The 16702-nt window shown below is 45.5% G+C and overlaps 1 protein-coding gene and 4 non-coding genes across 14 annotated transcripts; 1 reads left to right on the top strand and 4 right to left on the bottom strand.

Moving 5' to 3' along the window:
- Positions 1–57: 57 nt before the first annotated feature.
- HMGN4 (high mobility group nucleosomal binding domain 4) lies at positions 58–6532 on the bottom strand. Of its 10 annotated transcripts, XR_012491578.2 has the most exons (5): positions 6421–6532; positions 6087–6304; positions 5684–5792; positions 4574–4637; positions 1713–1785 (listed from the first exon to the last, which is right to left on the bottom strand). XR_012491578.2 is itself a non-coding variant. In XM_019714177.3 (4 exons), the coding sequence occupies exon 4, from the start codon at positions 1705–1707 to the stop codon at positions 1456–1458; it is 252 nt and encodes an 83-aa protein (XP_019569736.1). In that variant the 5' UTR covers positions 1708–1785; positions 4574–4637; positions 5684–5792; positions 6087–6390; the 3' UTR covers positions 58–1455. The 10 variants fall into 10 exon arrangements, 8 of the variants coding, with proteins under 8 accessions (XP_019569736.1, XP_019569739.1, XP_074174568.1 ...); XM_019714177.3 differs by lacking the exon at positions 6421–6532 and having other exon boundaries at positions 58–1785; positions 6087–6390; XM_019714180.3 differs by lacking the exon at positions 6421–6532 and having other exon boundaries at positions 58–1785; positions 4574–4625; positions 6087–6390.
- TRNAV-CAC (transfer RNA valine (anticodon CAC)) lies at positions 6422–6494 on the bottom strand. The gene has a single exon. It is a non-coding gene; the product is annotated as a tRNA-Val (tRNA).
- Positions 6533–6937: 405 nt separating the features above from the next.
- Positions 6938–7010, bottom strand: TRNAR-ACG (transfer RNA arginine (anticodon ACG)). Its single transcript has one exon. It is a non-coding gene; the product is annotated as a tRNA-Arg (tRNA).
- Positions 7011–10825: 3815 nt separating this feature from the next.
- On the top strand, positions 10826–10899 carry TRNAT-AGU (transfer RNA threonine (anticodon AGU)). Its single transcript has one exon. It is a non-coding gene; the product is annotated as a tRNA-Thr (tRNA).
- A 2070-nt stretch (positions 10900–12969) lies between these two features.
- TRNAL-CAG (transfer RNA leucine (anticodon CAG)) lies at positions 12970–13052 on the bottom strand. The gene has a single exon. It is a non-coding gene; the product is annotated as a tRNA-Leu (tRNA).
- Positions 13053–16702: the final 3650 nt, after the last annotated feature.

The following is a 16702-nucleotide window of genomic DNA, read 5'->3' as shown; positions in this document are numbered from 1 at the left end:
AAAATAGCATGAAAAAGTATAAAATCCCTAGGAAATATTAATAAAAGAAGACAGTGATGGAGAAAATTATAAAAGTTTATTGAAAGACATTTAAAAATCCTAAATAAATGGAGTTATACCATGTCCACAGATAGAAAGACTCAACATTGTAATTTACAAATGCAATATAAATCCAATAAAAATTCCAATACTTTTTGTTTTGTTTGACTTAGAACTTGTCAGTCTAATTCTAGAAGTTACATGGAAGAGCAAATGGCTAGGAACAGCCAAGACACTCCCAAGAAAGAAAAATTTGGTGGAAGTGTTGGAGGTGGTAGTTGGATTTGTCCTGAGATATCAAGACTAATTTCTAAAGTTGCAGTACTCAGGATTGTATAGCACTGCCACAAGGTTAGACAAATTGACCAGTGAGTCAGAATAGAAACCATCAACATAGAGAGAGAAAGACAGAGACAGAGACAGAGAGACAGAGAGAGAGACTTGACCAATGATGGAAGGATGAACTTTTCAGAAAATAGTGCTGGTATAACCACGTACCTATATGGAAAACAATATATATATATATATATATATATATATATATATATATATATATATATATATATATATAATATTGAACTTCTATCTCATACTTTTCACAAAAAGCAGTTCAGGGAAGACTAAAGATAAATGTGAAACCAAAACTATACAACTTTTACAAGGCAGTAAAAAATTGCTTTCGGAGTTTGGGTAGGACATGATCCCCCACTACCAATTCGTAACCAGCTTTATAAGATACTTTTCAAAAACAGTTACTTTCAGCAGGATATGGGAAACAATCCATAAAATTTTACAACTTTGAAACTCCCCTCCTCAAAAAGTTAACAGTCTTCTGTTGCTGTGTTGAACAGGAAAATTTTTCAGAAGTGGTAGACATTTTACATGAGGCGTGTAAGAGCTTTTCACTGACGTAGAGGAAACAAACTAAAAACTGCAGGATTCTTACTGGGATGATCCACGAACCACAAACAGAAATGTTGGCTCTTTTGAGCAACATCATCTCCATGTCATCACCAGAAAGCCTGAGCATTGTTCCCCAACACAGCTGATTTTATGGGTGCCAAAGCATCATGGCTCTTGTTTCAGGAAGTCAGGGATATGCTGATGGCAGCAGGAAAGCAGAAGACGTGAGGTTTGCTTCCCCACACCGTAAGGCTTCTGAACCAAAGTGGCTGACATGTGGATGAAACCAAGAGTAATCTTCAAAACCAAGGTCAGGAAATCCGATGTCCACATGTCACTCCAGCTTCTGAGACATTCTATTGCTGGCATTTGCCCTTTCCACAAAAGACAACAAAGTGCCCTGTGTGCTTACAACACAAGTTGAAAAAATCCTACATTTTCATAAAATTTGATTAAAAAATAGTATTTCGAACAGTAGTCACTAGAAGTACAGAGCTGTTCCAAAGGTCCACTTCACTTGGCATCCCCGGCACCTTCTGCTTTCTGTGGCTGGGCTGCAGGGTTGTTCCCATCCTTGCCACCATCTGCTTTCCCTTTTCTTCCTTTGGGCAGCTTCTCCCCCTTCTTTGCAGGGGCCTTTCTAGGCCTGGGCTCTGGTTTTGGAGGGGCAGGTTTAGCGGACAATCGTGCTGATCTCCTCTGTGGCTCCCCCTTGACTTTCACTTTGTCACCTTTAGCATCTCCTTTGGCCTTTCTCTTGGGCATGGTGACAGCAGTGCTCAGCAGGTGGCTTTGCCAGTCCAGGGTGTTCTTCTGTCTTCCTGACACTGCTCCCAGAAAGATCTTTTTGACACGACACCAAAAGTATAAACCATAAAGGGAAAGATTGGCAAACTTAACTACATTAAAATTCAAATTTGACTATGTTAAAATCAATAATTAGTGTAGGTCCACAAGATAGCCTAAAAATGTAAAAAGATAAGTTACAAGCTGGGCAAAGATATTCATAACACATATAACTGACAGAGAATTAGAATCCAGAATATATTAAGAATTCCTACAGATCCATGAGAAGAGGACAAAATGAAAATTAAAAACAATGGGCAAAAGTGTTAACAAGCACTTCTTAGAAGAAACATGGATAGTGGTGAATAAGCACATAAAAATATGCTCAATCTCAATAATATGGAAAATGCATACAAAAATCAGAGGATATAACATTTCACACCCATCACATTGATGAAAACTCAAATTGAGGGGAAAAAAAAAAGGATTATCTTGTCTCTAAATTGCTCCAGAGTATTGTTTTGTTTTGCTGACCTCACCATCTAGATTGGTGGAAAAACATGGTCTTTTTGAAGAAAACTTAGATTTGATTTCTATGTTCCTTGGTTAAAAGCGACCACCTATAAATGGTGCTAAAACATCAAGTTATCTATTTTTCTCTCCATATTTTCAATTTGATGAGCATTTTTAGAAACTCTGCATTTTCCTTCCTTCTTGTGGAACAGAGGGAGAAATGAGATTAGTATAAAGAGGGAGACACCTCAATGGGAGTGTGCCTTGAGTCAGTCATGGTTTCCTTTGGTACCTGTGAGGGATTCTGGAACAGCGGTTAAGATTGAGGAGAAACAGTTCTGTTCTCAGGCTTAACACCATTCACTGAAAAGCTAGTGTAAAATTCACTGGGCCCCGCTCTTTCCTTACTGTGCTCCCCACTTGCCTTCAAATATTCTGAATCACTAAGGGGCCAAAAGTCCCTGTTGCCCCCAAGACACATTGCAGTTCTACTGACCCAACACGACCTGAACTGCTCTCTCCTGACACATCCTTCCCTAGACATTACATGAATTTATCCCTAATTGTAGTCCCCTTTTCCTCTCTCCCAAATGCACCACTAAAGAAATGTTTGAACAATTCTTCAAGAACAAAAGGTTTTTTAAAACTCAAAATTTGTTAATAAAATATAGATGTTATAGAATTACAAATACTCCATCATGCATTTGAAAGAAAAAGTTATTAACCAGCAGATAAATCTTTTAAGTGATTTGATAACTTTGGGGAATACAAAGATGGGTCTTTCACTGGTATTACCAGGGAGAACAATTATCAAGACATAACCGATAGTGGGGTTATCTTCCCAAGACATGGCAACAATTTTAAAGTTTTAGGAAGCTAACAATTCCCCTTTGTTAAAATAATGCTTCCAAGGACAAAATTATATTAACTGAGAACAGAACAACTTAGCGAAAGCTTTGAATCATTTATCTTCATATTGTAAAGAACTGGACTGAAATTGTTGTGAAAGTTCTCAATTTAAGTCTTCATTTAAGGAGATTACTTCTTTTATAATGTGGAAAGGTATCACTCCCTCAGCAGCCTCAGGGGAGAGGGAACATCTGCTCTATCCTTTTCTTAAAATCCTTTTGTTAGCTATGAAAACTTGCATTGTTTCATTAGGAAAAGATCCATGAAGTTTAAATTAACTGGTAGAAATACTATTTTTAAAAAAGACTAATAGTGAAATTAAAAGCAAATAACATATAGTTACAATAGAAATATGCAAATGATAAATAAGACACGGAGATGAAGGTGTGCTAAAATCTTCTGTGAAGTTAACTTTTGGGAATTCCCAAACTGTGTCAATAATGTACATAATACATCAACCCCTGTCACCAGAAACAGGATGAATCTGTGTCTTCCCCCAAATTCATCGGATGACAATCCTAACCCCCAGGACCTCAGAAGGTACTGTATTTGGACATAGGGCCATTAAAGTGGTAATTAAGGTAAAATAAGGTCATAAGGATGGGTTCTAATCCAATGTGACTGGGGTCCTTATAAGAAGAGCAGATTAGGTCACAGACACACACAGAGGGATGACCCTATGAGGATGCAGTGAGAAGGTGGTCATTTGCAAGCCAAGGAGAGACGCCTCGAAAAAACCAAACCTGCTGGCACCCTAATCCTGAATTTGCAGCCTCCAGAACTGTGAAACAATAAGTTTCTGTTGTTTAAGACATGTAATCTGAGGTATTTTGCTATGGCAGCCCAAGCTTACTACTATAGGGGTAAAGAGTGGAAAGACCTTAGTGACCTAAGAAACAACTTGGATTAGATTAATGTTGAGGTTTCACCCAACTCTCCGAATCTTTTTTCCGTGTTCTTTCTGTTCATCATGCCTCTGTCTCTAGTGTGAAGGGACCAAGTCCCACCTACCTCATCCAATACTCGCCCCCACTCCAACAATCACAGGCCAGGCACATTTGAACAGCATCCTTTTGCTCCTTTACTGTTAGGGAACTGGGTTTCTGGAAGATAGTTCTAACTTGGGTTCTAGTTTCAATCCCACCCCAGTCAGAAGACCACCATCTTCTCTCCGCCTCTTACTTAAGGCAGATGGGGCTTTGGGGTTGGAGGAAAGACCTGTAAGAAGTTTACTAACAGGAAGCTTAAGAAGGAGAGAATAAGGTATATAATTAAACAGCAAAATAAAAGAGGTGCAGTGTGCTACAGGAGCAAGAGGTTATGTGATGTTTGTCACTCTCCCACTTTTCAAAGGAAACAGACAAGGCCGCAGCCTGAGTTTCCATTTGGGCTTCATGAGGGTGTTAGGTACAAAGTGACTCACCTTGAAGCTAATCTTCCATCTTGACCCCTGAGTGAACCGGGACCTTTGGCTCCTGTTGGGAATCCTGGAATGAACCATAGCTCTGCGCTAGTCTCCCGTCTCATTAGCTCTGCCTCTACAGCGGGCTCTGTGACGTCATCAGCCTCCTAGAAACTGGGACGCAGACCTCCCGGCACCTGCCCATCTGGCTGCCCACCCACATCCCTTTCCCAGCACGCAGACCCCCGGCTTTAGCTCTGAAGCCCCGTGGTCTGGGGGTGGAAGCGGGAGACCACACAGTCCCGCCGCCGCCCTAGACTGCGTTTCTGTCCTGTCTCTATTCAACTCTTGAACCCACAAGCTGGACCTGTCTGCCTGGTCTTCGCGCTCTCAGCCCCTTGGGCGATGGGGGGCGGGGGGGGCACGCTGCATAGTTGGCCCTTTCACCAGAGGGGGATGGGGGCCAGGAAGGTGAGAAAGGGCCGGCCTGGTAATGTATTTTGCCAGAGTGAGCCACAGGCTTCCAAACCAAGTGTCACCCACGCGCACCCGGCGGGCCGGGGCCACTCCCAGCCTCCTGGCTGAGGCACTGCTGCCCACAGGCCCCGGAGAGAGACCGAGGATGGACCCCGTCCCCGCGGGCCGGAACCCCGGCCTCCCCTCAGGGCACCACATGAACTCGCTCGTATTGCTGAGTGGTGGAGAGGGCACTTTAAATAAAGATATATTAGGCAAATTGCTGCTGAGCATACGCCCAAGAACAAGGGACCCAGCAAGATGGTAAAAGCATGGCCTTCAGAGGTGTGAAGACAGTCAAGCGACAGGGCTGGGAAAGGCGGTGGTGCACAAGCAGCCTGTTTAGACGAAAAAAGAAAGGAAAAAGAAAAAGAAAAAGAAAAAGAAAAAGAAAAAGAAAAAGAAAAAGAAAAAGAAAAAGAAGAGAAGAGAAGAGAAGAGAAGAGAAGAGAAGAGAAGAGAAGAGAAGAGAAGAGAAGAGAAGAGAAGAGGGGAAAAACGGTTTAGCTAAGGGCTGCCCTTTCTTTTCTTACGGCCACGAAAACGTCACGTTCACAGCAGGCACTTGAGGGGACATGAGCACTGGGGTCTGAGAGCCTCGGCTTCTGTACTGACCTTTGGAAATGGTGATGGAAACACTAGCAACGGTGACTTGCCTCAAGTCGCGGTCCTGTGCGGCGTCCGCAGTTGGTCCATTTCTTAACTTTGGGCTCTTGCGGTCTTTCTGGCGGGGAGAGCAGACGTCCACAGTGGAGGAACGAACACTAGGCCCTTCGTTGTCCCCTCAGAAGGGGTGACTCCCAGGTGACACCTCGAAACGCGGGGACGGCCCGCCGCGACCACCCCACCACCACCGGGCCTGCGACCGCGGGGCCCGCCGGGAACCCGCCGTCCCGCCGCGCATTCGGAGCGCGTGGACCGGAGGCCGGCGGCCGGCGTTGTGGGAGCCGCCACGGCCCCACTGCAGGAGGGGCCCGGCGCCCACCCACGGGGACGCGCCCTGAGGTTCCGCACTCACCTAGTCCCCAGGCCGCACCTTCGGCGGGCGGGCGGGCGGGCCGGCGGGCCCGGAACGCGGAGCAGCGGAGGGCTGGGGTCCGCCGGCAGGAAGGAGCTGAGGATGCGCTTCCGGGGCTCGGGCCGCCGCGCGGCGGGGCCGGGAGCCGCTGTTCCCCTCGCGTCTGTGGGTCGGCCTCTGCGTCCGCCGGAGTCTACGCCCGCTTGAGTACCACGGCCCTGGGAGAACGAGACAAATAAAGGAGGGGAACGTGTTTAAGAGCGCGTGGAAATTTTAAAAATGAATAAGAGAATTTTTAGGAATTCATTCCCTGGTGGGGGTAGAAAAACGTTACGTGTTTCCGCCCGGTTTCGAACCGGGGACCTTTCGCGTGTGAGGCGAACGTGATAACCACTACACTACGGAAACCCGGCGACGGCAGCTCTTAGGAGTCCACACTACTACTGCCCCAGCACTGCCCCTGCGCCTGCGCGTGTGCCTGTGCCTGCCCTCACCTTCTGCGCAGGCGTGGGCACCCGCTTTCCCAGCCCTGCAGTAAGTACCGTGTGAAATCAGATCTTTAACCTCTTATACCGGAAATGACTGGGTGCGGGAGCACAAAAGAGAGATTGTAATGGTTACACATAATCCATCATTATTACTCCTCAATCTGAATCGCCACTTTTTAATTGCTTCCCTTTTGCTTAAGGGAACGCTCCAGCCGAGTGACTGGCGGGACGAGCGCTTCGCGTGAACAGCGCCCGCGCCTCCGCTGCGCCTGTTAGCGCCACTGCCTGCCGTGTATGCACCTTCCACGGCACGAGTTCGTCCGTGGTCTGCGGAGAGAAGAGGTAAAAAGAGACTGCACCAACCGAGCCAGCCAGGAGTCGAACCTGGAATCTTCTGATCCGTAGTCAGACGCGTTATCCATTGCGCCACTGGCCCAAGTGCAAGCCTATTGGCGGCGTGCTTTCCTTCATTAGAAACCAGGCGGCGGCGCGGGTCCCGGACCTCATCGCTTGCTAGATTTGCAATGGGACTGAAAATCTGGTTGCGGCACCAGCCAGAATCCGCCGCGCCCAAAAGCCAGGTGCACCTTTTCCACCCCCCGCGCACAGGGTGATCTGACCACCAGCCACTAACTGGGCAGGTCATGGTGGGTCGTCAGGTCCCAGGCCCATAACTTTTTAGTCAAAGGTTATCTGGGCCTTAAGCAAGCCCCGTCCACTGTCCTTGTACATCAAGGTTCACAGACCCTTGAAATACCAGAAGCCACCCTCTTTTTCAGGCCCCGGGGAGGGTAACTACTCTCAAGGGAGGGAGCACATGGTCTTGTTAACTGTCCTGCACCTTGCTTTCTCCCACCTTCACGCCATCTTCCTTCCCTTCCTTCCCTAATTCCAAATGCACAAAAGATACTGCCAAACTGTCATTCCCGTGAGCATCTGAGACCTTGCTGATGGGCAATGTCGTGAATTTGGCTCAAATAAACTCATAAAAATTCTCTACACGTTTGGAATTTCTTAGCTCTGGCTTTTTCCTTGACTGTTTTTGACAGAGCCCCAGCATCACCTCTCCTCCTCAGTGCATCGTCTCACCGGTATTACCGTTCAATAAATAAAATGATGGTGATGAGAGCTTGAAGAAAACTAAACAAAAACCGGGAAAGGCAATAAGAAAACTGTGGGGAGCCATGGTTTCTTGCAGCCCTGAACCTTGCAGACTGGCTCGGTTTCTGCCCCCATAACATTGTCTCTGCCTTATCTGAAAAGCGCCTAACGGCTGCTGAGGAATGTGGTGAAAACGGCCAGTTCCCAGACACAGAAAACTAAGGGCTTTCTAGACAATTAGTAGATTCTGTCTCCTTGAAATATTTACTTTTGTGAGTTTCAGTGACCTTGTATCTTCTATGTCAAAGTAAGGTTGAAGCTGGAAAGATTTACTTTCACTGAGATAATGCATATCTTCTTTGTTTAACTGCACGTACTCAAACTGTATATATTGGTTAGAGATAATAAACTCAGGGCTTCAGCATGACTGAAGACCGGCCGCATTAGCATTTGTGTGTGTCTTTTATTTCATTCCCACTCCCCCATTCAGGTACTGATCGACTCGTGGCGGCTGGCCCGTCACAGAAAACCCAGCGGGAAATGTGTAGACGACAGAGAAATGCGGGTATCAGGGAGAAGAGGGATCTGGAACCGGGGCATCTCCAGGGAAAGGCCTGGAGCTGGGAGCAGACTCGGAAAGGTCCAGTAATGTGGGAGAGCTGGAGGGGCAGGAGACAGGGACATGACCTCCTGCCTCGCAGGCCTTTGTAAGGACTTTGGCTGTTACTGTAGGAAACTGGAGGCCGTTGTAGGGTGGCATGATCTGACTTTTTTGTCTCTCCTCGGGTTGTTAAAATGTTTTTATTTAAAATAATTACTAAAGCAAGACTCTGTCCTAAGCACCCTTGTGCATGCTGCTCTGACCGCAGGGCCTACATCTCAGAATGGGACAACGTTAAAAGTTGCCGCCTACTCTCACACACATGAATGCTCACTTGTGCGCTTTCTCAGAAAGCACATAAGTGTCTCTTATGTGTGGTTTCAGCCTCTCTGTATTTCTGAGAAGGAACCATTTTCCCATGCCTGGTGAGCATTGTAAATAAGTTGAGGGCCACTAAGCAGGTGGGGTAAAACTGCCTGACATTGAGAATATATACATTTAAATTAGAAATTATTTGTTTTCAGTTGGTAAAATTGCAACAGTCTTTGAGTAAAATACACATGTTCCTGTATAAACATTAAAGTAGACCTAATTATGGATTTTTCCCTAGACAAAAGAACAGAGGTTTTCTAACCAGGTTTTGTACAGTGTACCCCGAGGGCAGTTTGGTGGTTATGGACTCCATCACAAAATAATACATATATATATATGATAAATACATAATATTTCAAGGGTAAACCAATTATATTGAAATATGTTATCAAATATTAAAAATTTATGACATAGTAATATTCATTTCCCTTTATTAATACACTAAATGACAATATCCTACAGGTCTAATAAATACTGAAATTTCAAAGCAGTAATGAGAATAATGATATTTTTTAAAATTTGCAACAAATCAAATTTGATTTGAAAATGTTTGTGATTTCCAATAGTGGTCAAGTCTAAAGTACAGCTGTGACTTGTTGCCTCATATTCATTGTAATGGAAGAAAATACAAAAGCTCAGTTATTGTTAAGTAGTCAAAATAAAGTTATATATAAAGTTATATACAAGTTCACAGACTATCCTCTGCCAGTTTCTCTCTCAAGCATATAGAAAATGGCACTGTCTTCCACTCCCATGTTTCTTTAAATTATTGTCAGCATCTGTGACACAGTGATCTGTACTTCTCCAGTTAGAGTTGTGGAACAAAGTGAATGTGAGGGGCCTTTCCATGGTCCTTGAAGATCACACTGGGAATTGAGTAGAATCTATGATTCACACCCAGATTTCTGGAAATGATAGCTCTAAGTCTCAATTTTGTCTCAAGACTTGTCTCTGGCTTGTTAAACAACTCCTTTGACTTCCCAGAATTCCTGTGTAAATTTTGACCGCTGCCAGTCAAAGGAAAAACCCAAGCCAGCTATGTTGACCCTGCTGTCTTTCTGAACATCTGCCACAGTTTTGTCAAAGCCATACCAGGTGTGACTGTGCTGTTTATGATTATATTGGTTCAAAGCACACTCATAATATTAAAGAAATAGGTGCTTATTTAATGGAGTCTCAATCAGACAGTGTGTTGAGTTCATAGACTTTCACTCTTTTTATGAAAATAAGAAATCTAGCACAGTCATGCCCCCACCCTATCATGTATGTAGGTGGAGGTAAGTGCTAATGGCTGACTTATAGTGTGACAAACTGATCCTTCAAATATAGGTACAGTTTAGAAATACTGAAATGTTGATTTTGTGACAACAAATATCAAGGAAGACAACCAATCATAATTACAGGTTTCATTTGGGAAGATGCTTTCACAGCTATGGAAACAATTTGTAAACTGTTCAGAATTTCACTAAACTCTTTGTTCAAATTATATTCCAAAGGACAGATTTATTTTACAGAGAATAGAATACGTTGGGAAGAGTTACAAATACAAAACGCCCCCATGACAAAGTAGACATCCTTGGATTGCTCTCAATTTGACATCTTATCAAAACACATCCTTTGGATGTTTTAGGACAAGAAAGCCTATCTCTTCCTGTAGCTGCAAAGGGGAGGGGACCGCTCTTCTCTTTCCGAGACTAGGTTTAATCAGGAAGCCTTGTTTTTTTTAAGGTGCAGTTCTGGAATTCCATAGGTTACCATCACATGCTAGAAGCAGACAGATGGAACCCAATTTTACGGAAAGACAAGGGGTAAGGAATGACTGGAATTTTAATTAAAAACCGTGAGCTAGAGAACCTATAGAACACTACTTGGTGCTGGAAGTGCTCTGGTGTCGATGTGTAACACGACCCGGAGGAGTGTCTTCGTGTGAAGGTGGCCTGTGCCCGCCCCTGGTCTTCTCCTCCCGCGCCCGCGTGTCCCCGGCCCCATCCTGCGCAAGGGTGCTGTTTTCCTATAGCTGCGCTGTTTCTTAGGTCTTTGGGGGCGAAGAGGAGATTCGTTTTTAGAATCTGGGGAAGCGTCTGGGCTGCTCCTGACTCTCACAAGAAAACAAATGCACCGAACAAAAGCATAGGTATTTCCTTTTCCCTGTCAATTTTGGCGGAAGCTGACGTGTTGGCTCCGTGGCTTAGCTGGTTAAAGCGCCTGTCTAGTAAACAGGAGATCCTGGGTTCGAATCCCAGCGGGGCCTCTTTGTGGCTTTTTTCCTACCCGCAATTAAGGGGACCCGTGATTGAAGTCCATAAGTAAATTTTCTTTGTATGATTCCATAAAACTGTTTTACATGCTTCTGAGGAAGGATATTGTTATTGTTGATTAAATAATTTTTTTTTTTTTTAAGAAAAAATGTCTACCTTTTTTGGTGTTACATTTTTATTCCACACAGTATATTTTCAGCAAGTACAAAAGGAACTAGGGAAGCAGAAGGCAAAGTCACCAAATTTAAACTACAAGCAATATCATAATCTCTGGTCCTTCTATTCTTTTTCCTGGGGAAATCCCACACGGATGCCCCTCACAATCTGCAGGCAATATCTTTAGAAAGGAATGATGGATAAATGTGTTCTTGAGAAGGCTGCAGCATCTCCGACCATGTAACACAAGCTGTAAATAACTATTCAAAAAGGTGGTCTAGTGCTCAGAGATTTTTTGGAAAGGAAAATCAAAGAGAAAACAAATATTTGTCCCAGGCCTGTTTCTGCTGGATCTCCAGAGTCCGGCACAGGCCCTGGTAAAGAGCAGGCACTCAACGACACCACAAAATATGATTCATTTCTCATTTGCCAGGCAGTTGTCAGGGTTTACGTTTGTCAGGCACTTTATAAATGCTAAGTCAGGCAATCCTCACAGAATACCTATGTGGTAAGGTTCAATTATTGCCTCCATTTTAAAAAGGGGGCACCCAGGATTCAGGGATGTAGGATACAGAGACACAAAGTCACTTGCCTGGATCACACAACTCCTAAGTGGCAGAGACCAGGTAGTCTGAATAGCTCTGGACCAAGCTACTGGCCCGCCAAAAGACTCTAACTGCTTCTCCTATTACCCTGTTTGCCATCTCCTCCTTTCTCATTTGTTTCCAGGACCCACATGGAGATTCTAAATGGGCAGAAATGGACTGAACCTGTGGCGACCTGGGTAATAGGGGAAACGTCATTTGTTTGTTCTTTTCTAGTCTTACCGATGACAACCTTTTCTAAGGTATACCAATTCACTCTTCTTTCAATGTATGTATGAATCTTTCTGTGAGTTTTAAGGAATTTCAGGGAGAGAGTGAGAACAGGACAATTCTGATTGTTCATAAAACCAGATTCACCCTCTTTTCTGTCTTTGTAACCTGGTATTAGATTGGATTTATTTTTAAAACCGAAATGGAGAGGCAGAAATTCCAGTCACCGAAGGTTTTTGATTACTTGGAGCTTTGCAATAAATTATGTAAGACTAATATTCACTACCCAAGTTTTGAGTTCAAAAACAGGAATATTGCATGCTAACATTTGTAACTATAGTTATTAGTGCTCAAGATAAGCAGGCTGGACGTCAGAAAACTTGAATTTGGGGGATATTTCTGGAGATGTCAATAAACATGAACGTCTGTGTGTCTAAGTCACCCTCTTCCTGGGTCCTGTTCTGCACTGCAAAATTTGTAAATTGTCAGACCCTCACAGCCTGCAATTTGATCTTGCTGTATCTCAAGGAAGATCTTACACAGCTTCAGAATGGAGTGTGTAGGAATATGTTAAAAAATGGCACCTTCTTTGTGGTGCAAACAGTTGGACCCAATCTGGGAGTCATTCTATGTGAGTAGATGGACATACACTGCTCATCTCTATGCAGCAAGTAAAAGCAATTGGTCTAGATATGGTCTTGATGTGCACACAGTAGCATAGATAAATCTCAAAACAGTAAAACTAGAATGAGATATATGACACAGTGTCACTTATGTAAATGAAAACCGCAAAAATACATGTTCTATAAAAACAGAAATAAAAGGATGACCTTTCCAGTGATTTCTTATGGGAGTGGGAGATGGAAAATGAGATTCAGGAAAGGGAACTAAAAAGGAATCTATAAATGAATAAAGTAACAGAGGGGCTCTGTGGACATCAGTAATAATCACTGAGGAGTCACATTCATAACATTCAACTCCTTGAGTGTGAAGGAGAGAGAGGGACAGGCAAGTAAAGGAAATGAGTTTAAAATGACTATATCTTAAACCTTCTTCCCAGTTGGGAACACGGAAAACAAGTCAAAACCTGGTTGTCAGGAGTGGGATTCGAACCCACGCCTCCAGGGGAGACTGCGACCTGAACGCAGCGCCTTGGACCGCTCGGCCATCCTGACTCCGTATCAAACAATCTCCTGCTGAGAGTTTATGTCTGTATCTACCTAAATACTTCAATATACATATATTTTTTGAGACGTGGGAATCTTCTTAAAAGGCGAAACTATCATTGGGAGAGTGGCCCGGAAGCCGACCTGGGGTGGAAATGCGGTAGGGACTGGAGTCGCCGGAGCCGCAGGAGTGCCGACCTAAGAACATCCAAACTTGTAGGAAGTTTTCATAAGAGTTTATTTGAGCCAAACTCACGACATTGTCCACCAGCAAGGTCTCAGATGCTTCCGGGAATGACAGTTTGGCAGTACCTTTTGTGCATTTGGAATTAGGGAAGGAAGGGAAGGAAGACGGCGGGAAGGTGGGAGAAAGCAAGGTGCAGGACAGTTAACAAGACCATGTGCTCCCTCCCTTGAGAGTAGTTACCCTCCCCGGGGCCTGAAAAAGGATGGTTTCTGGTATTTCAAGGGTCTGTGAACCTTGATGTACAAGGACAGTGGACGGGGCTTGCTTAAGGCCCAGATAACCTTTGACTAAAAAGTTATGGGCCTGGGGCCTGACGACCCACCATGACCTGCCCATTAGGGGTTTGTGGTCCTCTTGAGGTCACTGTCGGTCACCGAATTATTACACAGCTCCTTTCACGTTCACAGCGTGCACGCAGAATCGGTTCCAGCTGTGCGGCCCCAGGGTGCGGGTGGGGGACTCCGGACCTGACTGGGAACACAGCACCCTGTCTCCACTCGACGGAATTCTAGTTACAATGACGGCAACCATGTTGCTGGAATTGCCTCGCTTGATTTGGCATTTCCTCCCGGGAGGTGTCAGGCTGTGCCAGGCGGTGCTGGGGAGCCTGGCCCCAGATGTTGCCCGACTCCTCCCTCCTTCCTTTTGGCTGCGAACCTCCCCGCGAGCGATTCGCCTGGGGACCTGGGTAAAGGGGCAGGGTGTCTTGCCGCTTGTTCTGAGTTTATCCGGCTGTACATTGAGGCTTGGTGGCCTTTTCTGTATGGATGTTGTACTGCAATTAACAGTTTAAAAAGCAAAGAAGGTGAGTACTTTTTGCAGCTACCAAACCTGGCACAGGTGAAGCTTGACACCAGGCCTCCACCACAGCAACTTCTGCAAACGCACCTGAAGGTCAGGTGTGACCTACTTGGGGTTTTGTTTCCACGTGTTAGCAGTCAGGATCCTAGGCTCAGAATATCAGTGATGGGATGTGAGGGAACCTGACTGAGTTTGAGATTCCCACACAACCAGAACTGGTCAGTTAACTGCCTGGAGGAGTTTAGACAAATCGTTTTCCCTCTGTCAACGCAGAAACTGCTTTCTTAGGCACCTTCCAGTTTCATGTGATGTCAGTTGATGAACTACAATGCTTAATCCCTTACATTAAGCATCAAATCCCCATCCCCAGGGAACCAGTCGGAAGCAAATGATCAGTCTCCTGCAGACCAGCCCCGCTGGATATTTGGGGGACAGAATCCAGCGATCTGTGTGTAACAAGCCCTCCCTGTGATTCCGAGCTGTGCTCAAGTTTGACAACCACTGGCTTAAAGTACAATAACCTTGTGACTCTTAATAGAGAGAGTGCTGTCATGTCAGCAGGAGGTGACATGTGAAAGGTCTGGAGGATGCCTCTAGGACTGTTCCAGTGCAGTGGTTCCCCCCTGGGGAAATTTGTAAATATACCTGACCCTCCCCCCAGGCCACTTGAATTGGAATATCTGGGCTTTCCACCTGGCAGTTGTATTAGTTAACGGGTATCTCTCTACCTGCAGGTGTACCCAGGTTTGAGAACATTGTTTCAAGCTCAGCTTTAGAGAAAGGCTGACTATATCTTTTAAGGATGAGCATTTGAATAAGTGTCCAGGCCTCCATGGTCCAGGGCTGGGGCCCAACATTTGTTAAACAAGGAGCAGAGGTTCACAGTGGGTGTCTCTCAGGCTGAGTGTGCCTGCCCCCCACACTGGGGTGTCTGGAGGTGAGTCACTGCCGAGAGCCTGGGATCACCACCACCACTGGCGTGTGATGCTGGAGCCCTATTGACCTGGGAGGTAAGATGCAAACAATCTGTAGAGAATTAAAATCCAATTATCGGCCTGGGTGCATGGGAGGAGGTGGCACATCAGCATTTTGTGGAGACAAATGTGTATCTCAAGGATACACATAAACTTTCATGGTTCCATAGATCCAGCCACACCCAATGCCATCACGGGATAAAACCAAAGAATGAACCTACATAATTTAAAGGCCAGAGCATGTGAGGAAATGGAAGCTTCCTGAGAAGATTCCTTGACCAAGAGGTACGGTACTTTTTTTTAACCTCTTCATTCATGAAATTGGTCTACCATGAATGAATGTGCCAAACAATAAGGAGAGAAATATTGTCAGGACTCTGAGCTACATGAAAACACACACACACACATTTGAATAAGGAACACTGTAGCTAAAACATGAGTTAGGTCTAGAGGAGGAAAGGGGGTGAGTGTGCTGTCATGTGGGGTGTCAGGCGGGGTCTCTGGTCCCGCTCCCCACGTAAGAATGCAGGATAGGGTGAGGCCAAAAAGGAATACCCACGGAGCCATAGGCAGGGGAGTCATACCACTATATTCTCAATGACGGCTGGGTTGGAGACACAGGAAGCAGGAGCCACATGATCTGCAACCTGCCGTCCACTACTCTGCAATCCACAACCCGCACTCCACCGTGCTAACTGCAATCTGCTCTTGCTAGCTCAGCCACCATCTTCTTGCTAGCCCCCATTTGCTGCTAGCGTAGCCACAGCAGTTATGTTAGTGGCCAGTGTCTCACTGGTTACAGCTGACAGCCAAATAGCCACAGCTGATGGCCATGCAACCACAGTTGATGGCCATTTACCAGCCGAGCCAGCACCCTTCCACGTGAGGCCGAGAGCCTGGAAACTGCACTCCTGGCTCTGTCCCCACATGTGCCCACAAATTTCTTGAGATAAGCTGCTTTCTAGTGAATGTGCAGAGTTTACCTCAGCCAGAGGATGAACTGTCTCAGGCCAGAGGAAATACAGCCTGGGGTCAAATCCCAGCCTTCCCCCTCACCAACAGGTGATTGGAGCCATCACACCTATCTGTACTTTAGTCTTACCTACTGTTACTACACACACTTGTCCCCAAAATGCATTTCGCACACTGCTCACTGTCTGGGGGCATGTCTCTTGAAGTGTTCTTGGCCCCTCAGCTGAGTGTTGTGCTCCAAGTATGTGCATATCTGGAAGCAGACGTTCATCTGCAGTCCAACTCCAGGCTGCACAGGAATCACGCAGGCTGCAGTTAAAATGCAGCTTCGTCTCCTGGAGGTCTGGGCTTGGGCTCAGGGTTCTGTGCTCTGACAAGCTGGGCCAGGACCAGCTGAGTGGCAGTGCTCCAAAGTGTTCATGGCAGCCCTGTTCCTCGTGTCCTCGGGGCCAGCCAGTCCTCTGGGGTGAATTCGAGTGGCTCAGATTTGCTTTTTGATAGTTCAACCTGTCACTGGCATTGGTGGGGGAGAAGGCTTTCTGGGGCTACTGGAGTCTCAGTATCGCCGATGTCACCTCAGGTGACTAAGATAGGCTTTGGCAAAGCGTTTGGCAAGGCGGCATTCCAGAAGATTCAGGAATAAAGCCAGAATTACCAAGATAATT

This window comes from Rhinolophus sinicus, chromosome 7, assembly GCF_057876585.1.
Source record: "Rhinolophus sinicus isolate RSI-liver-muscle chromosome 7, RSI-T2T, whole genome shotgun sequence".
Lineage (NCBI taxonomy): Eukaryota > Metazoa > Chordata > Mammalia > Chiroptera > Rhinolophidae > Rhinolophus > Rhinolophus sinicus.
The sequence above is the reverse complement of the archived record's forward strand: the minus strand, read 5'-3'. Positions and strand labels throughout refer to the sequence as shown.

Bases quoted from the DNA above. Each gene is read 5' to 3' on its own strand.
- HMGN4 (XM_019714177.3), bottom strand. From the start codon at position 1,707: ATGCCCAAGAGAAAGGCCAAAGGAGATGCTAAAGGTGACAAAGTGAAA.